Consider the following 21033-nt stretch of genomic DNA (forward strand, 5'->3'; position numbering starts at 1 on the left):
AACTTCCTTAACACACATCCCTAAGGGCTGCGGGGGGGGGGGGTGTATTGTATTTACTTTCCTAAAAAATATGTAAAAATCCTTTAGTGGAAAAGCGCTTGTTTCTCATCTGCTAAGGTTCCTGCTCCAAAGCTTATAAAAACATTTTTTTTTAAATCACAGCAAATATAGAACAGCAGCATCAACTCTGGACTTGGAAAGACAACGATTGAAGCACATTCCCCATTATAAATTTTTTTCCTGTTCGGGAAAAAAATATATTTATATACACATGATAGGCACTCAAAACATGGGGATGTAAGAGAACAATAGAATACGCAAACATGATATGCAGCCAGAGGGAGAAACAGGATTACAGAGCTAGCCACGCCCCCACGTCTGATGTCAGACACGGGGGGCGTGGTCTGGCTCCCGAATGGAGCCTTGAGGCTCCAATCGGGAGTTGCCGTCTAACTGCGGAAGGGGCCACGTGGCCCCTTCCTCGGCAGCTAGACAAAGGCTGGCGCTGCCTTCGCAGTGCAGCCCAGAAGGCAGCGCCAGTCTTTGAGCTCCGAAAGGGGCCCCGTCTTCAGCAGTTGAACCGCAACTCCCGCGCAGCCAGGAGTGACTCTTCCCTGCCTTTGCAGGGAAGAGCTGCTCCTGGCTGGTGCTGCGAACGTAGCGCCAGACTTAGCTTAGCTCCCGAAGGGGCCGCGTGGCCCCTGCTAACTGGCCTCCCCAGTGCTGCCCTGTCGTCTCTTTTCTCCAGCAGCTCCTGCAACTTGATGTCCAACCTGGCCACTTTGGTGTCTTTAGCCAAGCATTTCTCCAGCCAGCTGCAGAGCAGGATGTTGCCGGTCACTGTCCGTAGGCCCAAGAGGGCGGGTTGGGTTTTGCCCCACTTGGAGGGCAGATCCTCTCCCAAGCACCTTCTGCAGAAGGAATCCCCGCCCCAGACGGTCACTGGGTCCCGCAGAACTAAGTGGCAAGAAGGCCAGAGAAAAACCTCCATAGCTCTTAGCAAGAGTAAGCAGGAGGGAGCTAAAGAGATCCTCCCAGAGCACCGTGCAAAGGGCAATCGCCTCCAAAAAGGAACGACATCGAAGAGAGGAAATAGCGCCTAGGGCAAGCACTGCAATTGCACCCTTGTCCAAACAGGAATGATGGGACTTGTAGTCAACAATATCTGGAAATCCTTGTTAAAAGAAACACTGTACCATCTAGGCATGGTTGTTGATCAAAACCTGAAAACATGAGCCATCTCTGTAAAAGACTTAGAACAACACTCAGGAGTTATGCGAGGATTCCAAGTGTCATTTTCTCGGTCTCATCTCATGCTTTTTAAAAAACTTGACTTTGTCCTAGAGGATCACCTGCCCAAATAGCCACTAGCAAAAGAGGGGGAAAGGAAGGTGGTGGTGAATGAATAAACCAGTGAATGATTCCTGCCAGCCTTTGTCTTGTGATGACTGTTGGCTCATGATGGGGTATCTGTGCATTCACCACACTAGTGCTGACTTTGATACCAGGAGGGAGGAGGAGACATGAGTTTGCCACACTAGACAGAGGAACTTGCAACAGGAGCAGACAGTCAAGTTCTGCCAGGGCCAAAACCAGCCCCTGCCAGACGGAGAAATCAGTGCAATTTGCCCCTTCCTGTCACAAGCAGTGTGCTGTTCTTTTATGATTGACTCTAACTCTCAGATATCCCAGTCATGGGTGGAAAATTCAGGGTCAATTGACAAGAGACACATTTTCTACATGGAAGTTTCTTCTGTGCGGGTGTTGTGCAGAAACCCATGTGTCGTGATCAATACATATGTATCTATTCCGCCGAAGTCTGATATTTCAAAAGAAGTATGCTGCCTGGAAATACATTTCACTGAATACACACATGCACCCTTCACAATAGATAGTGATATACATTGAGTACTATATATCTGTGCTACTTTTAATGCCTAGAACACACTAGAAACACTAATGATTAAAATGGCCCCCTTGTTGGAGATTAGCCAAGGAGACTTTCAACCATGCCGGGTGAGCCTATGTTTGTTTTCTCAGAATTCAGAACAAATTCAGTCAAGTTTGATTGCAGGAGGTTTTTCACACGAGGCTTTTAAAGCTCTTTACCACACATCTCCTCTGGAATGGAGGTGCTGCATTCACAAGTTGGCCAGATTGACCCTGAAGAGGGGCGAGGCTAGAGGAGAGGGGGCCCGTGTTCATCCCTCTCTCTGGTGGCCCCCCAGACTGAGGGAGACAATGAAGAAAACAGGGAGGGCTGGAGCTGGAGGGCCCTCTGGAGCTGGGGGCCCGTGTTCTCTGAACCCTTTCGTTCAATTATAGCTACGCCCCTGCCTGAAGTCCCTGCGAGTTATTGGGGAACAGTTCACACACAAGAAAAACACAAGAAAATAAAATAAAAGCACCACACATGCTTCCCAGTTCTTACTCAGACCTTCTCGGTTGCAAAACAACTTGAACATAAGTGCATTTATGAATGAATGAATGAATATAATATTGTTTGTTCCAGGAGTTTTTGTAATTTTCTGCCATGAAACAAGCCACTTATAGTTTTTGTTTTTAAAACCAGCACATTTAGCAAGCTGTTTTAAATTAAATACTCAAAGACTTCTCAGTCTCTCCCCCCCCCCCATATCAAGGCCCTATGGCAAGCAGATCCCTATATATGGGGGGGGCACAAAAGGGAGTTCACATTCTACCTGGCAAATGCTGGGCGGGCGGGCAGAGGGTCTGCTGCAGAGAGCTGTGGGGGCCACTCTGCCTACCTGCCTCCTTCCGTGCTTGGGGCCCCCCTGCAAGCCTACTCCAGTTCAGGCTTCACGGAGGCCTACACGGAGGCCTCCCTGGAAGCCCCGCCCACCCGCCTAGCTGAGAGGCGGGGAGAGAAGAAGAGCTCTTTGCAGGCAGCAAAGGTGGTGGGAAAAGCATCCTGAAAGGGGCTCTGCTTCGTGTCTCCCAGGGCAGAATTCTGGCCCCAGCAACAGGTTCTGAAGCTGCCCTGCCTGGCGGTGACTCCTGCTCAAGGCAGAGCCCAGTCGGCTCTCCAAGTCACTTTCCCAGGGACCACGAGGGAACTGGGCCACCACAGTGATCTTACCTCCTTTCCTTACTGTATAGAATCTCCTCGATGTCTGTGCTGATGAGTAAAATGCTCACTTCAAGCTCATTTAGCAATTTAACCTGTAAACAGGGGAAGACCATTCATTAGGCAAAGGGAGACAAATGTTTCCTGGCCCACAGCCTCTGAGGGGCCCCCAAGGCCCCCCCACCTTGTCCTGTCTCTTCTCCCCATTTCTCTTTTCCTTCTTCTGTTGCTGCTGCAGCAGCAAAGTGATCCAATATCCACTTCCAGGGGGGTGACTAGGGAAAATGGCTCCTGGGGCAAGCACTGAAATAGCGCCCCCCCCCCCCCCCCGCCACACACAGCCCCCATCCAAACATCTGACGCATCTTTCCGAAAACTTGACTTTTACCATCATATTCGCTCAAAGATACAAAATTACAAAAATACAAAAAAATGCAAGTGTGTGCCTAGGATTGTAGTCTTAAACCATCTCCACTCATCTTCTACAGAGTTAAAATTAGCAGTAAGAAGAAACCAGCTGCTTAAGACGTTCTAGAGGGGAAAATATATCGCCACTTCCCCGTCATGAGTAGAGAATACATGGGCCCTTTCTGCCCAGTGCCATTCTGTTCCTGAGATGCTCCTTCCATTGTGAAGGGGCCAGGCAGGGAGTTGTGAAAATTCAGAAAGATTTGGATTCAGTGTTGGAGGGTCATCACTTCTCTGTTGCTTCGGACTCACCAAGGCCACTGAATAGAAATTAGCCATGAATGCCCTAGGCTGAAGTGTAATTTCAGAAGGAGCTGACTCATTCTCCACTCTGTTGGTTCACCGGGTGGTGATTTGGCTAAGGAGAAGTCATGATCTCACTAGTCACAACCAGAGAATCAGGGAAGCTGCTGTTCTTTGCAGGGGTTCTCAACTTGGGGTCCCCAGACATGATTGGACGACTGCACTCTGTGCAGACTCACTCACTGAAACGGAGAGGATGCCAATCGAGTGACATTACACAGGCAGGAGTCAGGCAGCAGCAACAGCAAGAGGGAGTGCTGGAGTTTTGAAGCCCAGCTGCTGGCTGGAGGCTGCCTGATTGATTGATTGATTGATTGATTAAGTGCCGTCAAGTCGGTGTCAACTCTTAGCGACCACATAGAGAGTTTCTCTCCAGGATGATCTGTCTTCAGCTTGGCCTTGAAGGTCTCTCCGTGGTGCATTCATTGCTGTCGTGATCAACCTGGCTGCTGGTTGTCCTCTTCTTCTTTCTTTCTTTCTTCTTCTTTCCCCAGCATGATAGACTTCTCAAGGGAGCTGGGTCTTCTTTGCAGAATGTGTCCAAAGTATGATAGTTTGAGCCTGGTCATTTGTGCCTGGAGGGAAAATTCTGGCTTGATTTGTTCTACAATCAATTGGTGTGTTTTCCTGGCTGTCCAGGGTCTCCTCAAAAGTCTTCTCCAGCACCCAAGTTCAAAAGCATCAATACGTTTTCTATCCTGCGTCTTCAAAGTCCAGCTTTCGCATCCATAGAGTGTCCCGGGGAAAACCATTGACCGAACTATTCTAATCTTTGTAGGTGTAGACACATCATGGCATCAAAATATCCAAGTCTTTCATTGCAACCCTAGCAAGTGCTAGTCTGCAATGTATTTCTTGACTGCTGGATCCTTTACTGGACTCTTACACACTCTTATTATATGAGCAAATTGTCCTAAAACCAAGGGTTGTGTTTTTTTAAAAAGTTAACATCCAAATTCTGTCTTTCCTTATGCCCTCTTTGATCTTCAAAAATGCTATGTGTGCTTTCTTAAAAGGAACATTTTTATTTATTTATTTTTACTTATTTAATACATTTATATACTGCCCCAAACACAAGTTCTCTGGATCTAGCTATTGGATTCAAAATGCTGTTACCCACATTTGGGCAAGGTTTAGATATGCTTCTAAATAAGTAAACGTCCAGCTGTTCAGCTGTGGGGGATGGAGGCGGTGGTTACCATACATCAGTTTTGCTACATCCATTGGGGCAGTATAAATAAAATTTCACATCTGGAGCTCTTGGCAGTAGTCGAAAACACTGCGTAATCTCTGCCTCTCTGCAATCTCACAAACTGCTTTTGAAAAATATGACCCTCAGCCAGTGGCGAAGTGTACAAATTTGGCCCCTCTAAACCAGAAGGGAGCGTTCTCACTGGTGCAGTTTAATACAATACAATACAATACAATACAATACAATGAATATTTCTATACCGCTTTTCAGCTCAAATTTCCAGAGCAGTTTACACAGAAATCAATCAATAAATAAAATGGCTCCCTGTCCCCAAAGGGATCACAATCTTTTAAAAGGACATAAGATGGACATCAGCAACAGCCACTGGAGGGATGCTGTGCTGGGGATGGAGAGGGCCAGTTGCTCTCCCCCTACTCAAGAAAGAGAAGCCTCGCTTTTAAAAGGTGCCTCTTTGCTCACTCAGCAGGGTGCCCTGTAATGCCCTGCCTTCTGCCATTCTGGATGGTGGATTTAAGAGAATACTGCTCAGGATCTGGCTCTGTCCATGCAGTTCAGGCAAGATCAAGTCTGAGCTTGTGGCTCAGGTTCCACAGTCTGGTTCTAGTCTTGCGAGAGAGGGAGAAGAAATTCTTCCTATCCATCTTCTCCACACCATCCATCATTTTACAGACCTCTCTCCTGTCCAGGGGCGTAACTATAATAGGGCAAAGGGAGACAGTTGTCTGGGGGCCCACTGCCTTGGGGGGCACCCCAGAGGCAAGTCACATGACTGATTCCCCCACCCACGTACCCACCCGGGCTTCCTTCAGTTGTATTCATCCTCTGAATTTGATGTGAGTGTTAAGTCCTGGAGCTACCAGAACAGCATGTCTTTCTCTAGTACCATTAAATGACTTGCATCGTCCACAATTACAAAACCTTTTAAAAAATGATTTAGGAATATGTTCTATTGTGGCGCATAGGGGATATGGATAGATAGATAGATATTTTACTATGCTTTTTGTTATCACTATTCAGTCTCATTTAAGGTTTCTTTACTTCATGAGCTGAGCTTCTGTGGGAGGGGGCCCATTTTAAAATCTTGTCTCTGGGCCCACTCCAACCTTGCTACGCCCCTGCTCCTGTCTCCCCGTTGTTGCCTCTTTTCCAGACTAAAAAGCCCCAGATGCTGTAGCTTTGCCTCCTAAGGAAGGTGCTCCAGGCCCCTGATCATCTGGGTTGCCCTCTACTGCACCTTCTCCAGTTCGACAATGTCCCCTGGAAGATACCAGAACTGGACAGACAACTGCAAAGGGAGCCTCACCATTGACTTGTAGAAAGAATAACAATAATAGCAGTTGTCTCTTCAGTCCCCTTCCTAATGACCCTAATGGTGAAAATGGGTGTGTAAATATTTGTTGTAGTAGTATCCTTGGAGGTGGATTCCGGCCAAGGAGTGACCCTTCTAGTGGGAATGGAGGACTAGAAACACATTTGGAAGAAGACCCCCCCTGTCATTCCCGAAATGTTGGAGGGTGTGTTTTTCCGGAAGCATCACGGCCGGTGACATGATGTCACTCTGGATGGTGTAGGGAGATCCACCTGTATACGGAGTCCTCTTTGGAAGAGACGCTGCTCTAGGAAGGAGCCTGTTGTATTTGGTACTCCGAAAGGGAGGTGTCCTTGGGGACTCTGGAGTTCACAGCAGCAAAGAAGGGAGTTCTGGGCACTTTCCAGATTTCATGCTGTTCAGCAGTAAAATGCTTCCACCTGGCAGGATTGTTTTGGAAACGTAAATAGCTTGTGCAACCCTCCTACAATGGGAACATACAGCTTTTCTCTTCTTTTTTTTGAATGTTCATGCAATGTTGTAGGACTAAAATGCAAGGATAAAATCCAAAAGAAGGCATCAGAAATGTCAATGGCACCTTGCTTGGCAGAGCAGGGACTGCCAGGTGGAAACACAGGCAGCAGACTGAATGGACATGTAGTGACACTGTTGTAGTGTGTCCTCTGGAAAGTGCCCTGGAGGTGGGAAGGGTCTCCCAGAAGGGATTTGGGACAGTGTCCCTCTAGCCAGAGTGGGGCCTCTTGGAGGAAGGGAAAGATCCCCGGAAGAACTGCAGGTGCCCCAAAGTTCCAAGGAGGGCCCTCGACTCCAGAGGACCAGTGGCCATTGAGTTGGCCGTTAGCTGGTGATGAGCCCCCTTTGTGACATCACCCGTCGCTATGGGGTCCTGGGGCAGGAATCCTGGCTGGCTCCTCTGAATGAATGTGAGAGTGGAAGAGAGCGGGTGTCTGAGAGAGCGTCTGTGGCAGCGAAAGTTATTTAGAGAGAGATTGGGCGCGATTGTGAGAGAGAAAGAGAGAGAGAAAGAGAGAGAGATTGAGTAGAGAGTAGAGGAAGGATAGCGAAGCGATTTGAGGCGGGGATTTGTTTGGGATAGGGAGCGGGGAGGCGGTTGGGGTTGGTTTTAGCTTCTGTTAGCTTTTAGATTTTGCTTTTCTGATAGAGTTAGGTTTAGTTAGATTGTAGTTAGATTGAGTTAGGTTTCTTGGGTTTGACAATATTCTTTGGAGAGGGAGGGATTGGGAGGGGGTTGGGGTTTGTCTTGTTTTTGTTTGGGGAGTTGTTGTTTTTTGCTGTTTTATTTGAGTTAGATTGAGTTAGGTGTTAGTGTTAGTGTAGGAATCTTTCATCGTCGAGGAACAGCGATCCTGCTTATTATGTAAGTATTGATTTAATTTTTCCATTCCATGTCATTTATAAATATTCCATGTCATTTATTTATATCTGCTGAAAGTGTGTTTTAGTTTTTCATGTAAATGTATTGTACTATTTGGTCAAAGACCGTAAATAAATACATTCAATTCAATACCCTGATCTCCAGGCATTGCATGTTGGGCGATGTAATTTTTATCCCCCAGCTAATTAGCAGAGCACTGAAGAAGCAAAACCATCCAGTTAACAGTGTTGTTTGTAGAATTTAGTTCTTGCGGCTATTTATAGAAGACACGGGAGATTCTTGTAGAATAAAAGACGAAGTCAGTTGATTGGTGAAGTACACCTTTGGAGAGGAAAGACCTAATCCTCCATCTAAAGATCTACATAAGGAATAGGTAGGGAGAGAGAGAGGTTTCCATCTGCTCTCTAAGAGGAAAGGAAGGGATTCTGAGACTCAACAGGAAATAGCAGAGGAGTCGTATCAGGTTCCTGAAGAACATCTCAGTAATATTAACAACTTAGTATTGATATTTGAATTTATTAAGAGTTCTAAATCTCTTATCAATCCATCCTTAAGAGCCACTTTTAAGATCTGGAGAAAATGGCATAAAATTCCTACCTCCATATCCCCCCTTGTTATCCATTTGTAGTCATCCTACATTTCCAGCTTTAGACTCACCTTCTCGATTTCTTGGTGGTTTTGGAGGTATTGCAAATAGATTAAAGGATTTTTATTATTTGGATAAGCCAATTGATTTCAAAACTATTCTGGAGAAGTTCATGAATAAGCATTACTATTGGTTAAATTTTCTTCTGTTTCAGTCCTTTATTTTACATCCTGATATCGTTAAGCAGGCTAAGAGGAATTTGACTATGTTTGAGGAATTAATATTGAAGGCTTCATAAATTTCTAAGGGATTTATTTCTAGATTATACGAGATTCTAATAATTCAAACAGCTGATCCATTAATTGGCCTTAGGTTGGCCTGGGGAAATGGCCTACAACAAACTATTAGCGACTCACAATGGAATTGAATACTGAAATGGAAGCTGGTGTTTTCTACCTCTTCCCGACTTAGAGAGAATTTTGTGAAGCTCTTTCACAGGTGGCATTTGACCCCTTCCAGATTATCCCACATTCATAAGAGTTGGTCCCCGCTATGCTGGAACGGCTGTGGAAATAGGGGAACATACTTCCATTTATGGTGGTCTTGTCCCCGTATTTTCTTCTTTTGGACAGAGGAATTTTTAGAAATGGGTACAATTACACAACAGAGGTTAGATATGAGAGCAGAGTTGGCTCTATTAAATGTATTTTTGGGAGCTAATTTGGCACTATTATCTAAGGATCTTATAGTTTTCATGTTAACTGCAGCTAGATTATCCATTGCCCAATACTGGAAGCATAAAACCATGTCTTTGACATCTTGGTATCAGTCTATGTGGCATATTGCCCTATCTGAAAAATTGACCCATCTTATTGGTCTTTTTTCATGATATGGTCGGATTTTATTGTGTTCACAAATCAAGATAATTTCAGTCATTCTCCTCCATCTAATGATTTACATCTCTGGAAGGATGGTTAATGGATGTCATTATGTATCAGTTTTACTATTCATGTTGACGTATTGTCTGATTAAATAAAAATTTAAAAGGGGGAAGGGTCATAGAGTAGAGACAGGTTGAACCGTTTGAGGATACCCAAAGGTTGGTGCAAAAGGTCAATGCACTGAATCCCGTTTCCGAGACCCCTCCTCTGGGCAATGCCTTGGTTAATCCATCTGCCAGCATCTCTTCTGCTGGGCAGTGCTTCGACTGGACCACCCCTTTCTCTTGCAAGTCTCGACCATAGTGGTACTTGATAGGAACGTGCTGGGTTCGAGACCTGCTTTTCTCCATTTGGGAGATCTGGATACAACCTTGGTTATCCTCAAACATCACTGTGGGCTTTGGTGCCTCAATTCCACAGTCCGATAGTAGTTGGAATGTGCTCCATGTGCTCCCTCTCGCCCCCCCCGCCCCATAAACATTCCTGCCCAAGGGCCTCGTCCTCACTGTCTTCCTGCTCTCTTCTAGGTTGCGCAGGATCCGAGGCTTCTTTTCCAGGAGGAGCAGTCGGGTGGCCCCCCTGGATGCCCCAGGGGAGCCCACAGCCTCCAAGCCAGCTGCCTGCCCCTGTTGGTGGTGCATCTGTGGGAGGAAGAACCGGGTGGCCCCTGCTCCCACCGTGCTGCCTCCCTCGCTGCCGCCAGTTGGGGAGAGCAGCGAGCCCGGGCCGTCAGCGCCCCCCGTGCAGGATGCTGGAGGTGAGGAGGAGCCCCTTTTGGGGGGGATGGTGGGGCAGAAGGACAGGGGGTGGCCCGGCTGGAAGGACAGCTCGCTCACGGTCCTGCCTTCTCCCTCTCTTCCCCACTCGGCAGCTTCCAGCCCCTGCCATCTCATTCACGCCAGGCTGCAGAGGGTACATCAAGCCGGAACGTTGAAGGAAGGAGGCGGAGGGAAGGTAGGGAACCACCCTCACCCAGTACGGTCCCCGGGAAGCCCAGATCCTTGTCCAGGGTACCTGGAAACAGCGGGATGGCAGCCTCTCATCCAAGGGGGCCTGCCCGGTCCATTCCGGAGGAGGGAGGGGAAATCCTTCCCCACCTAACAGCCCCACGCTTGCCCCTTTCAGGAGCGGAGGGGCAGGATCGCTTTCCTGATGGCCCTGATCCAGGCCTGCCAGGAAGCCATCCGGAGGGGGGAGCAGCGCCTTCCGTTTTCGAAAGGGCTGGCCGCCCAGGCCGTGCTGGTGAGTGATTTGGGGCAGGGAACTCTGAGGCAAAGGGGTCGGCTGGCGGGAGGGGAGGCCTGGTTGGGGGCGAGCGGGGAGGAGGCAGCCGCCCTTGGAACAGGGTGAACCCCAGCCGGGAGAGGGGGCTAGGCGCTTCTGGGGCAGGAGAAGGGAAGCCCCCCCAAGGCCTCTGGGGTGACTCCCTCCTGCTCTCTGTTCCCTCCCAGGAGGAGATGGCCTACATCTGGGAGGACCCCGTGCCCCACCACCTCTTCTCCCTCTGCACAGAGGCCATTGCCTCCTTAAGGTATGTGGAGGGCGGGACAGGGATCGGGGCCCAGATTAGGGTGCTGATACCTTCCCCCGCCTGTGCCAGTTTCTTCATGGCATTATCTCCCACCCCCCACCCTGGCTGGTTTTCTAATCTTTCTCCTTTTCTTTTGGCAGTTGGATGAAGCCCTGCTTGGGAGCCAAAATGGAGCAAAAGCTCATCTCAGAATCCATCTTCTGGATGAACCATATGATTGGAGGAGAGCCGGAGGAAGACCGAGAAGTAAATATCGACACCTCTGGCTGGGCCTGTGCTCTCTTGGTAGGGGGGCCTGCATAAGACCCCCTCCCCAATGGAGACAGACAGACGCCTTGATCCCCCCCCATGAGGGAAGAGGACCGGCAGGGCTTTGGGGGGGGGACCCTGAGGAGGGGCCGGGAACCCCTCAGGCCAGCAGCAGCCACACTCTGGCTCTCTCTCTCTCTCCCCTTCAGAGCCCGTTTCTGCCCCCGCAGAGGTCCATGAGGAGGATGCTGGAAGCAATGCTCACTGAGAAGCCCACCCTGGCCCACCTCATCAGGATTGCTGAGGTAAGTTTGGGAGAGGGTGGTGCCCTCTCGAGAAAGAGAGACATCCTCTGGCCCAGTCTGGGGGTCAGCAGAGGGGTACCCTGCCCTACCCTGCTGGGCTTGGGTGGGGCATGTCAGTGGGAGAGGCCTCAGCTCCCTCCCGGTCAGCAGCGTCCACACATGCAGCCCCCTCCTGGCACCTGTGGGGCCGCCTCCCTCTCTGAGCGGCCAGGGGAGGGCAGCCCACAGGCAGGTCCCCGCCCTGAGGAGACCCCTTTTTCCCCACCTGGCTCACCTGACCCAGTGGGTGACCCCCCCAGGAGACTCGCTTCTGGGCATTGGGGGACGCTTCCTTCCTGAGGCTGCCGCAGAGACATGGGAGAGAAGGGAGGGAAGCCCCCCCACCCCCTTGGTCTTCCGCCGTCTTGGCTCCCAGCTCTCAGCAGCCTGGCGTGGGGGCTGCTGGCCGGAGGATTCCGTCTAGGGCTGTGGCATTGGGCGGGGGGACTGTATGGACCCCAAAAGTAGCCACCGCCATATAACAGCCCCAAAAGTTCTGCTTTAAAAGTATGTATGGATTTTGGGAAATTATCGAGTCGATGGATGGGGGAAGTATGCAATACCTCTGAACACCTTGGAATAAAAAGACAAGAGGAAGAAAAACATTGAGTAAGCCATCTCATTTAACTGGAAAAGGCCATGTTTTTCCTTGTGACCTGTACTGACTTCTTGAATGTGCCTTGTTCCCCTTGATGTGGTAAATGAGATGGCCTATTCCACGTTCTCTCTATCTTCTCTTTTTATTCCATGATGTTAGCATACTTCCACCAGCCATAGACTGGATATTTTCCCAGAGTGCAGGCATCCTTGGGAAGCATCACTTTTTAGCCGATGACATGGTGGTGGGCTCTTGTTTGGGGGGTCCATTCGCATCCTTGATGGAACTCACCCAGGTCCTCTCCAGCTTTTCATTCAAAGGGACTTTTTCGTCCAACAGGCCATAGACGCTGAGATTTTCAGCGAGGATGAGGAGGAGGCAGCCATGGCGGAGAATGTTGGATTCTTGCTCCTCAACATGGCCATTGGACCCCCCTTCTATTTTGAGGTAAGTCTCCCCCATGCTGGCCTGACTCCCCCTGGCTCCCCCATGGTGGCCTGGCACCCCCCAGCTCCCCCCTCCAGGATCCAGGGTCCCCAGAAGAGCTCTGAAGGGCCTTCTTTTCTCCCTCTCTCGACAGGCAGAGCAGATCAAGCCACTCCTGCCACTGGGCATTCGGAGGGTGGGCCGAACGACATCCAGGGCCAAGGGCGATGGGAGCCATTCCTCCGATTAAGGTAATGTCCATCCTGAAAGACATGGGGCCGTCAGAGCTCCCTCCCTGCTCTGGGCTTGGGGGGCTCCCCCTCTGTGACACCATGGGTCTCTGAGGAGCCCACGTCCTCCCTCCTCATGGCCCCCCAGAGCCTTCCCCAGAGCCAGCCCTGCACACCCCAATCCTGCCCCAGGGAAACATGGCGCTCCCTGAGGAAGGCCTTGAAGCCAAACTGCAGCTGGGGAAGCCATCTCTGTGGCTCCCCCTTGGGAAGACCCACCCACAAGCCGCCTCCTTTTCTTGGCGGCAGACCCCTTTCCCTTTGCCCCTTTCCAAAGTCAAGCCGTGCTGTCACTCATTCTCTTGTCTTCGTTCCCAACTAGACGACCTCTTCGTGTGAGCGTTGGAATTTGAGGACAACAGAGAGCTACTGGCCGACCAAATTCAGCTGGGGAAGCCGTTTGGGAATTCCAGCCCGGAAGCCTCCTCCTTTCCCCGGGGGTGGGCAGGGCCCCTTTTGCAAACTAAGCCCTGCCCGTCTCCTCTCTCAACCAACAGACCTCTTCGAGCCAGGAGAGGACCTTGAGGGGAGCCAACATGGAGGTGAATGGCTGGAGTTTTCAGAGCTCCTCCAAAACACTTGTGTTTTTCCTGTCAGTGCCGATCTGCATACTTCCTCAAGTCAAACCGTTTGCAGATAAAAAGAGAACTCCAACTTGATTTACTACGACAATAGATAGAACTTTAATATGGGACGGAAAAAACGCTCGCGTGCATAGTATCGTGCCAGAGGGGATGGTAAAGCAAGTGGGACTGAACAACCATTCGGGACAGAAAAATGAGATACTGACTCAAATTTCCTCGAATGAAGGAGAAAAAAGGCATAATACTCCTTATGATTATATTGATCTAGCCCTTGACGGATCACAGAACACCCCAAAGACGTTACTAGAAATTGCAGGACTTGGTGAGCCTCCAGAAAACCTCTGATGAACCTCAGTCAAGGATTAATTTTTTAGAACCACAAGCTTTCGCTGATCTTGCTGAGCTCTCTATGGACCATGACTCAGTGGCGGACCTGCAAAACCAAGGTCCAATACACAATAACCAACTCTTGACTGACCATGTGAGAGTAGCCCTGTATGAAAATGCTCAATTGAAGGAAAATAGCTGGAGGGGGATACTAACTGACCCTCATTTGGATAACATCACAGCTCTACTGACACCTACAGTAAGGACAATTCCTCGCCAAAGAGAGATGCCCAGACTAGGTTGGGTAAAGATACTTTTAGTGTAAACAGCTTCCTAGAGCAAGAGATCAAGCGACTCCCTGATATAGACACAGTCTCATCGAGGACAATAACTCCGCTGGACAATGAGTGCTGCAATAGATCTTTGCAGAGAACATCTGAAATCATGGGACAGATCCAGGGACCTACCCCGTCTGAACAGGGAAACATGCTGCTTGTAGATTGACATTCAAAGCCTTTTAACCAGGTTGCAACACTTGTGTGGAATGTGGCTGGCTTAAGGTCTAAAATTACAGACCCTGATTTTATGTCCTTTATCACCAAGCACGAGAGATTGATAATGCAGGGAACTTGGTGGACAGAAGATATTACTCTTCCTGGTTGTATATCGATTTCATTAAATACGGGAAGAACTGCATGCAGAGGCAGACCGAGTGGTGGCTTGCCAGTCTTGGCCTCCACAGCTCTGACTTCACAACTGTCCCTGCTTACTAGGACCTTACTAGGAGAGGACCTGGATTTTGGTGACGTTCTCCAGGAGTAGCTCCCTTCCACTGCAAGCCCCAGGACAAACCTGGCAAGAAAGTGAAATGCAAGAAGAAGATCCTAGGAGAAGATCCCCGTGTGGTTCTTGCCACCTTGGATTGGGCTGAGCAGAACCAGGATCTCCAGGAAGGCAAGTCCACGAGTGGGGTACCCAGTGTGGTTGTCCATGGGGATCTGGCCAAGGGTTGTAGTGGCATGTCAGAAGGAGAGGATGTTATTTGTGTTGTGGTTGAAGAGCTTGTGTACCAAACATTTCAAGGCTGCTTTGACCTGAAAGAATTCTGAGTCAATTTGATGTAACCATGTGATGTCATTTGTAGAAATGGTTGTCCAGGGCTAAGCTGGTATCAGCGTCAAGGTGCTGGACTGACTTGGCCTGAACCAAGTATATTCTCGAGACCCTAAAGACCTTGGACGAAGGTTTATGGACAGAGGGACAGGAAATGTCTTGTGGGCAGCTGAAATCGCTGGCCAACGGAAGTTTCTCAAAAGGGAGTCTCTTGTCAAAAAGAAAAGGAATCACAAGAATGTGGACATAGGCAGACCTTGTGACTTTGTGCAACAGGTGACCTTGTGGACTAACGACCATGTGGTTCAGTGGTCACGGACTATGAGGACTTTGGGCTCCAAGTGGCAAAGGTGGTCCTGGACGCTGCAAGAGTCACAGATGCGGGTCCAGCATGTGCCTGGCAAAGAAAACACCCTCAAGGAGTTTTCTCTGTCTGGAGAGGGGGAATCTCAGCCTGGAAGGATGGCCTGGATGTGGCCCACAAGTACCCTCTGAAGACCAGCGCTGAAATCCTGGAAGGGCCAGGCAGTATTGAGCCCCAGACCTCTGCCGAGAGCAGGACAAGAGACTGCCCATCCAGCAAGCCAGACGCCGAGAAGAGAGAGAATCCAGAGAACTCTGTGCAGGGACCAGTGTAGGGTGTTAGGTTAGTGGGTGCGTTTCTTTCCAACCTTTTATTTTCCCCTGGGATGTTCTTTTGGTAGGTTTGTTTTGAGTTTGCATTTTTGCCATAAAAGTAATGCTTGAATTGAACTGGTTTTTAAAAAGTAAACTTTCTTATTCTATCAAGATTTGAAGCTTGTTGATTTCTCTCCACCCCACGCCTATAAGCCTTTCTACTCTACTGAGTTTTTTGGGGGGTTGGGTAATTTTTGACAAAGGGGTGTTGTAGTGGATCCAGGGGCGTAGCAAGGTTGGAGGGGGCCCAGAGACAAGATTTTAAAATGGGCCCCTCGCTGATATACACACACAAGCACACATCACAATATATAGTGCACTCACACTCACATCCCCATTATGAATACGGAGAATATCTAGTTCACATTGAATCTAGTTTTTTTACTCTCTGCTCCTGCTGATCTCCAAGAGACTCAACATGATTCATAGGGGGTGCAACATGGGCGGGTGGGGAGTCATGTGATGTGCCTCTGGGGGGCCCCTTGCCTAACAGTAGTTATGCCCCTGAGTGGATCCAGCCATACAAAAGGTCTACTTGGCACAGGAGTGCATCTGCTCTGCTGTACTACAATTCTTCCATACCAGAGGGGGCTATTTTATCCCGGCAGCTGTCAAGGTATGGCAGGCCAAATTGGGCAGACATGGCCTCACTCCACAATATCTACTTTCATTGGGACATGATGTCACCAAAGAAATGATTAAACAACGTATTGTGGATATGGAGAAGTAATCTAATGTAAGTCTTGGTACCCTTAGTAGCATCCCCCGGTGGTTTCTCATACGACCCTCAGCCAGCCGCGAAGTGTACAAATTTGGCCCCTCTAAACCAGAAGGGAGCGTTCTGGCTGGCACGGTTTAATACAATACAAAACAATGAATATTTCTATACCGCTTTTCAACTCAAATTTCCATAGCGGTTTACACAGATATCAATCAATCAATAAAATAGCACTGACATTCAGTCAGTCAGTCTCTGCAATGTGCTATGCAAAGGGTCTAGTGAGGAGAAAGAGAACGTCTAAGTAAAGCCTAGACAGTAAGATGGCCATAAAAATTAAAATTAAAATTTTAAAATTAGTCTAAAACCTAATTGCCAGCCATGGCAAGGAAGAGTTGAGTTTGTGCAAACTTGACTGCTCCCCCTGCTGGTGGTTTTGCACAAAGCCACCAAGAAGTTTTGTTTGTTTCTTTTTAAGCCTCATCACATCATCATCATCATCATCCCTTGCCTCTTCTTCTCCCCCATTGGCCCAAAATGGGGCAGGAGGAGGGCACGGAGAGCACATCTTACAATCAATATGAACAGTCCCTGCCTGGGAAAACACACTGTTATGGGTGGCAATACGAATTATGCCGCAAACGGCTCCAACCCTTAATTTATATTTAGGATACTGTTGGAGTTACAGAGGGGTTCGGAACAATCCTGGGAGTAACTGATGCAGCCTGTTGTTTTGATCAGTCCTCTACTACCACAAATATATATATACCGCTTTTCAACAAACGTTTCCAAAGTGGTTTAAATAGATAAATAATAAATAAGATGGCTCCCTGTCCCCAAAGGGCTCACAATCTAAAAGTAACAGAAGACAGATACCAGCAACAGCCACTGGAGGAATGTTGTGCTGGGGATGGATAGGGCCAGTTGCTCTCCCCCTGTGACATAGAAGAGAGTCACCAGTGTCTCTCTGCTCTGTATGGACAGATTACATACCATATTTACCTGAATACGGCGATGAATATTTATATACCATTTTCCAACAAAAGTTCGAAAGCAGGAGAGAAAAGGAGAGAGAGAAAAAATGGCTCCCTGTCCCCAAAGGGGGACATATGGAAGGCACCTTGCTGACAGCACAGGGACAGTGATGTCACCACACAGGCAGTTCAGAAGTGGAGACATGGCTAAACTGTTGCGGCATGCAGTCAGGGAAGCATCCTTGCTCGACCCCAGAAGTCTCCTTTCCTCCTGAGCATAATGTGAAGGTGCCTTTTTCGTTTTTCCACTGCAGCACTTTGGGAGTTAGAGGCACTTTTCAGTCCTCTTAATTAATTAATTAATTAATTGTATTTCTATATACCACCCCCGATAAAATCTAATCTCTCTTATTTCGGGGCTTCTCAAATTGGGGTCCCCTGTGCTCTTGTGCCCTAACAGATTTGTCTGTGCCGAGAGTGTCGGTCTTAACTCTTCTTGTGCCTAACTTAATTTTTTGATGAGTGTTCAGATGTCTGTAGACATGTACACACTTCTTGTGTAAAAGCCTGCATATCTGTCCCCGCACAGATTCTGCCTGCCTGGAACATAATGGGAATTGGGCTTCCGAGAAGACTTGTTCAGTTCGGCGGGGCTGAATTGGTATTTTCCATTCAGTCGGGCCATGCCGAGGCCTGTTGTGTTCGAGGGGGAACCCGTGGGTGTAGCAGATGTGAATAGAAAGGCGAAAGGCGGTATAACGAAAGGCGGTATTAAAATGCAAAAATAAATAAATAAATAAATAAATAGAAAATTCGGATTCCTTCCCTCGCTTCGGTTCCGGTTCAGCCCAACGTCAACTTTGTTAACGGTGAACGATCCCAGCACTCGCTCCCCCAAGGAAACACACAGCCATGAGCCATCTTCCACTTTGTTTTTAATTTTCAACACAGGCATGAAAGATTTCCGGACATCACATGGCAGCCTCAGGACCCCGATTCCTTCAGTGGCTGCCTTGGTTAGGGTGGGAGTAGGGCTTACTCTTGGGGTGGCAGTCAAGGAAAACTCCTTTCCTGACAATATTTTGCTTTAGCCATTAAAATAAAAGGAATGAAACAAATTTTTTAAAAGAATCAGATGTGGTGGCGTGGGGGAAGATCCTTATTTGACGCTTTGGGCGCTAACCCATTACACACTCCACATCTTAAATAGTATGGAGGAATGTTAAGACAATAATTGGAAGTATCAGCTTACCCAAATCAAGTGCATTGGTTCCCAATACTTAGGAACATAAGAAGCTGCCATATTCCGAATCAGACCATTGGTCCATCTAGCTCCGTATCGTCTATACCAGGCCTGCTCAATTTAGGCCCTCCCCCTCCGGCTGTCTTTGGATTACAACTCCCATAATCCCCAGATACCGTGGCCAATAGCCAGGGATTATGGGAATTGTAGGCCAACATCTGCAGGGAGGGCCAAAGGGTTTTTGCTTGGGGATTCTGGGAGTTGTAGTCAACAACATCTGGGAATCCGTGTTAGAGGACTTACTTAGTCTGGAGATTGTTCACACACACATACACACACCCCGAAATCCATAAGCGCGACTGGTGTTTAGAATGAGAGCAAAATCAGAATTGCTGATCCACTCCCATGCATCCTTTTCTGCAGAAGGTATTCCAAACCTGGGCTCTCCAGATGTTGAACGACAATTCCTATAAACCGCCCCCCCCAGCCATCAGACACGTTGGAGTTGCAGTTCAGCAACATCTGGAAAGCCCAGGTGGCCGACTCCTGTCCTAAAGGGAAATGCCCAACATCTGCTCAGAAAACCTGGTGGATTTGGGATGGAGAAGGTGGAAGTGATAATCGTTGGAAACGGTTCCCTTTGGCCACTTCCCGTCCCTTAGAAGCAGGAGGAGACCAGTCCTTGAAGGGCAATAGAGAGACGCAAGCTTTTCAAATACAAAATCCACCCACACATGCCCTGCATTCTATATTCATTATCTGTGCACTGCGGCCTTGCACAAAGCCACAGATCCGACAGGCTTTCCCGCCCCGTGTTATCAGTCTAAGTAACACCTGACTGGTGATGGGCGAGTTCCCTCTGGCTCGACTCGGAAATAAGTGAGCTACTTCCCCCTAAACTGGGAATCTGGCCTTTTCACCCCAGCCACACAGAGCGGCCATATGCAGCTGTGGATCATGGAAGCCTGCCATGCTCAGTGACCCCCCAGGGGTAAACGGCAGCTGTGGGGTGGAGTCAAGGATGGGCTGGTGGCTCGTCCCCCTCAAAAACCTTGGGTAAGAGGGTCGAGTGTGGGGCAGGTTGCTGTTTGTCCCCCACCAGACATCTCTGAGAGTGCAGCCCCGTTCTGCCTCCTTCCTGAGATTAGTGGAGACATCCGTGGCTCCATTCTGTTCAACAGGGAGATGCAATTGGAGCCTTAGAAGCACGGAGGGGCTTCTGATGCTCGCTTCTCCTGGGGCGAGCATTATCAGGTCCCTGACACTCCCAGCTCCACCCCTGCGACAAACCTCACAGGCATCTCTATTTCTGGCATCTCTAGAAGCCGAGCATTGTGGGGCGGACCCCTTTTCTCATTCAGTTTACAAGAACTTCCTTAACACACATCCCTAAGGGCTGCGGGGGGGGGGGGTGTATTGTATTTACTTTCCTAAAAAATATGTAAAAATCCTTTAGTGGAAAAGCGCTTGTTTCTCATCTGCTAAGGTTCCTGCTCCAAAGCTTATAAAAACATTTTTTTTTAAATCACAGCAAATATAGAACAGCAGCATCAACTCTGGACTTGGAAAGACAACGATTGAAGCACATTCCCCATTATAAATTTTTTTCCTGTTCGGGAAAAAAATATATTTATATACACATGATAGGCACTCAAAACATGGGGATGTAAGAGAACAATAGAATACGCAAACATGATATGCAGCCAGAGGGAGAAACAGGATTACAGAGCTAGCCACGCCCCCACGTCTGATGTCAGACACGGGGGGCGTGGTCTGGCTCCCGAATGGAGCCTTGAGGCTCCAATCGGGAGTTGCCGTCTAACTGCGGAAGGGGCCACGTGGCCCCTTCCTCGGCAGCTAGACAAAGGCTGGCGCTGCCTTCGCAGTGCAGCCCAGAAGGCAGCGCCAGTCTTTGAGCTCCGAAAGGGGCCCCGTCTTCAGCAGTTGAACCGCAACTCCCGCGCAGCCAGGAGTGACTCTTCCCTGCCTTTGCAGGGAAGAGCTGCTCCTGGCTGGTGCTGCGAACGTAGCGCCAGACTTAGCTTAGCTCCCGAAGGGGCCGCGTGGCCCCTGCTAACTGGCCTCCCCAGTGCTGCCCTGTCGTCTCTTTTCTCCAGCAGCTCCTGCAACTTGATGTCCAACCTGGCCACTTTGGTGTCTTTAGCCAAGCATTTCTCCAGCCAGCTGCAGAGCAGGATGTTGCCGGTCACTGTCCGTAGGCCCAAGAGGGCGGGTTGGGTTTTGCCCCACTTGGAGGGCAGATCCTCTCCCAAGCACCTTCTGCAGAAGGAATCCCCGCCCCAGACGGTCACTGGGTCCCGCAGAACTAAGTGGCAAGAAGGCCAGAGAAAAACCTCCATAGCTCTTAGCAAGAGTAAGCAGGAGGGAGCTAAAGAGATCCTCCCAGAGCACCGTGCAAAGGGCAATCGCCTCCAAAAAGGAACGACATCGAAGAGAGGAAATAGCGCCTAGGGCAAGCACTGCAATTGCACCCTTGTCCAAACAGGAATGATGGGACTTGTAGTCAACAATATCTGGAAATCCTTGTTAAAAGAAACACTGTACCATCTAGGCATGGTTGTTGATCAAAACCTGAAAACATGAGCCATCTCTGTAAAAGACTTAGAACAACA

The 21033-nt window shown here is 48.9% G+C and overlaps 1 protein-coding gene across 1 annotated transcript; it reads left to right on the forward strand.

Annotated features, from left to right (window-relative positions):
* The first annotated feature begins 7657 nt into the window (after nt 1-7657).
* On the forward strand, nt 7658-15578 carry LOC128337387 (uncharacterized). Its single transcript, XM_053278322.1, has 10 exons — nt 7658-7780; nt 9853-10082; nt 10197-10279; nt 10451-10567; nt 10777-10856; nt 10997-11102; nt 11315-11410; nt 12387-12494; nt 12628-12724; nt 13086-15578. Coding segments are annotated over exons 1-9 (918 nt in total). The 5' UTR covers nt 7658-7778; the 3' UTR covers nt 12724; nt 13086-15578.
* Nucleotides 15579-21033: the final 5455 nt, after the last annotated feature.

This window comes from Hemicordylus capensis, chromosome 14 (assembly GCF_027244095.1).
Source record: "Hemicordylus capensis ecotype Gifberg chromosome 14, rHemCap1.1.pri, whole genome shotgun sequence".
Taxonomy (NCBI): Eukaryota; Metazoa; Chordata; class Lepidosauria; order Squamata; family Cordylidae; genus Hemicordylus; species Hemicordylus capensis.

What these genes read in the sequence shown, in the direction of transcription:
- LOC128337387 (XM_053278322.1), top strand. An exon ending in CCCCGTGCAGGATGCTGGAG is followed by an intron (nt 10,083 to 10,196) that starts GTGAGGAGGAGC and finishes CCCACTCGGCAG; the next exon opens with CTTCCAGCCCCTGCCATCTC. An exon ending in TGGCCGCCCAGGCCGTGCTG is followed by an intron (nt 10,568 to 10,776) that starts GTGAGTGATTTG and finishes GTTCCCTCCCAG; the next exon opens with GAGGAGATGGCCTACATCTG.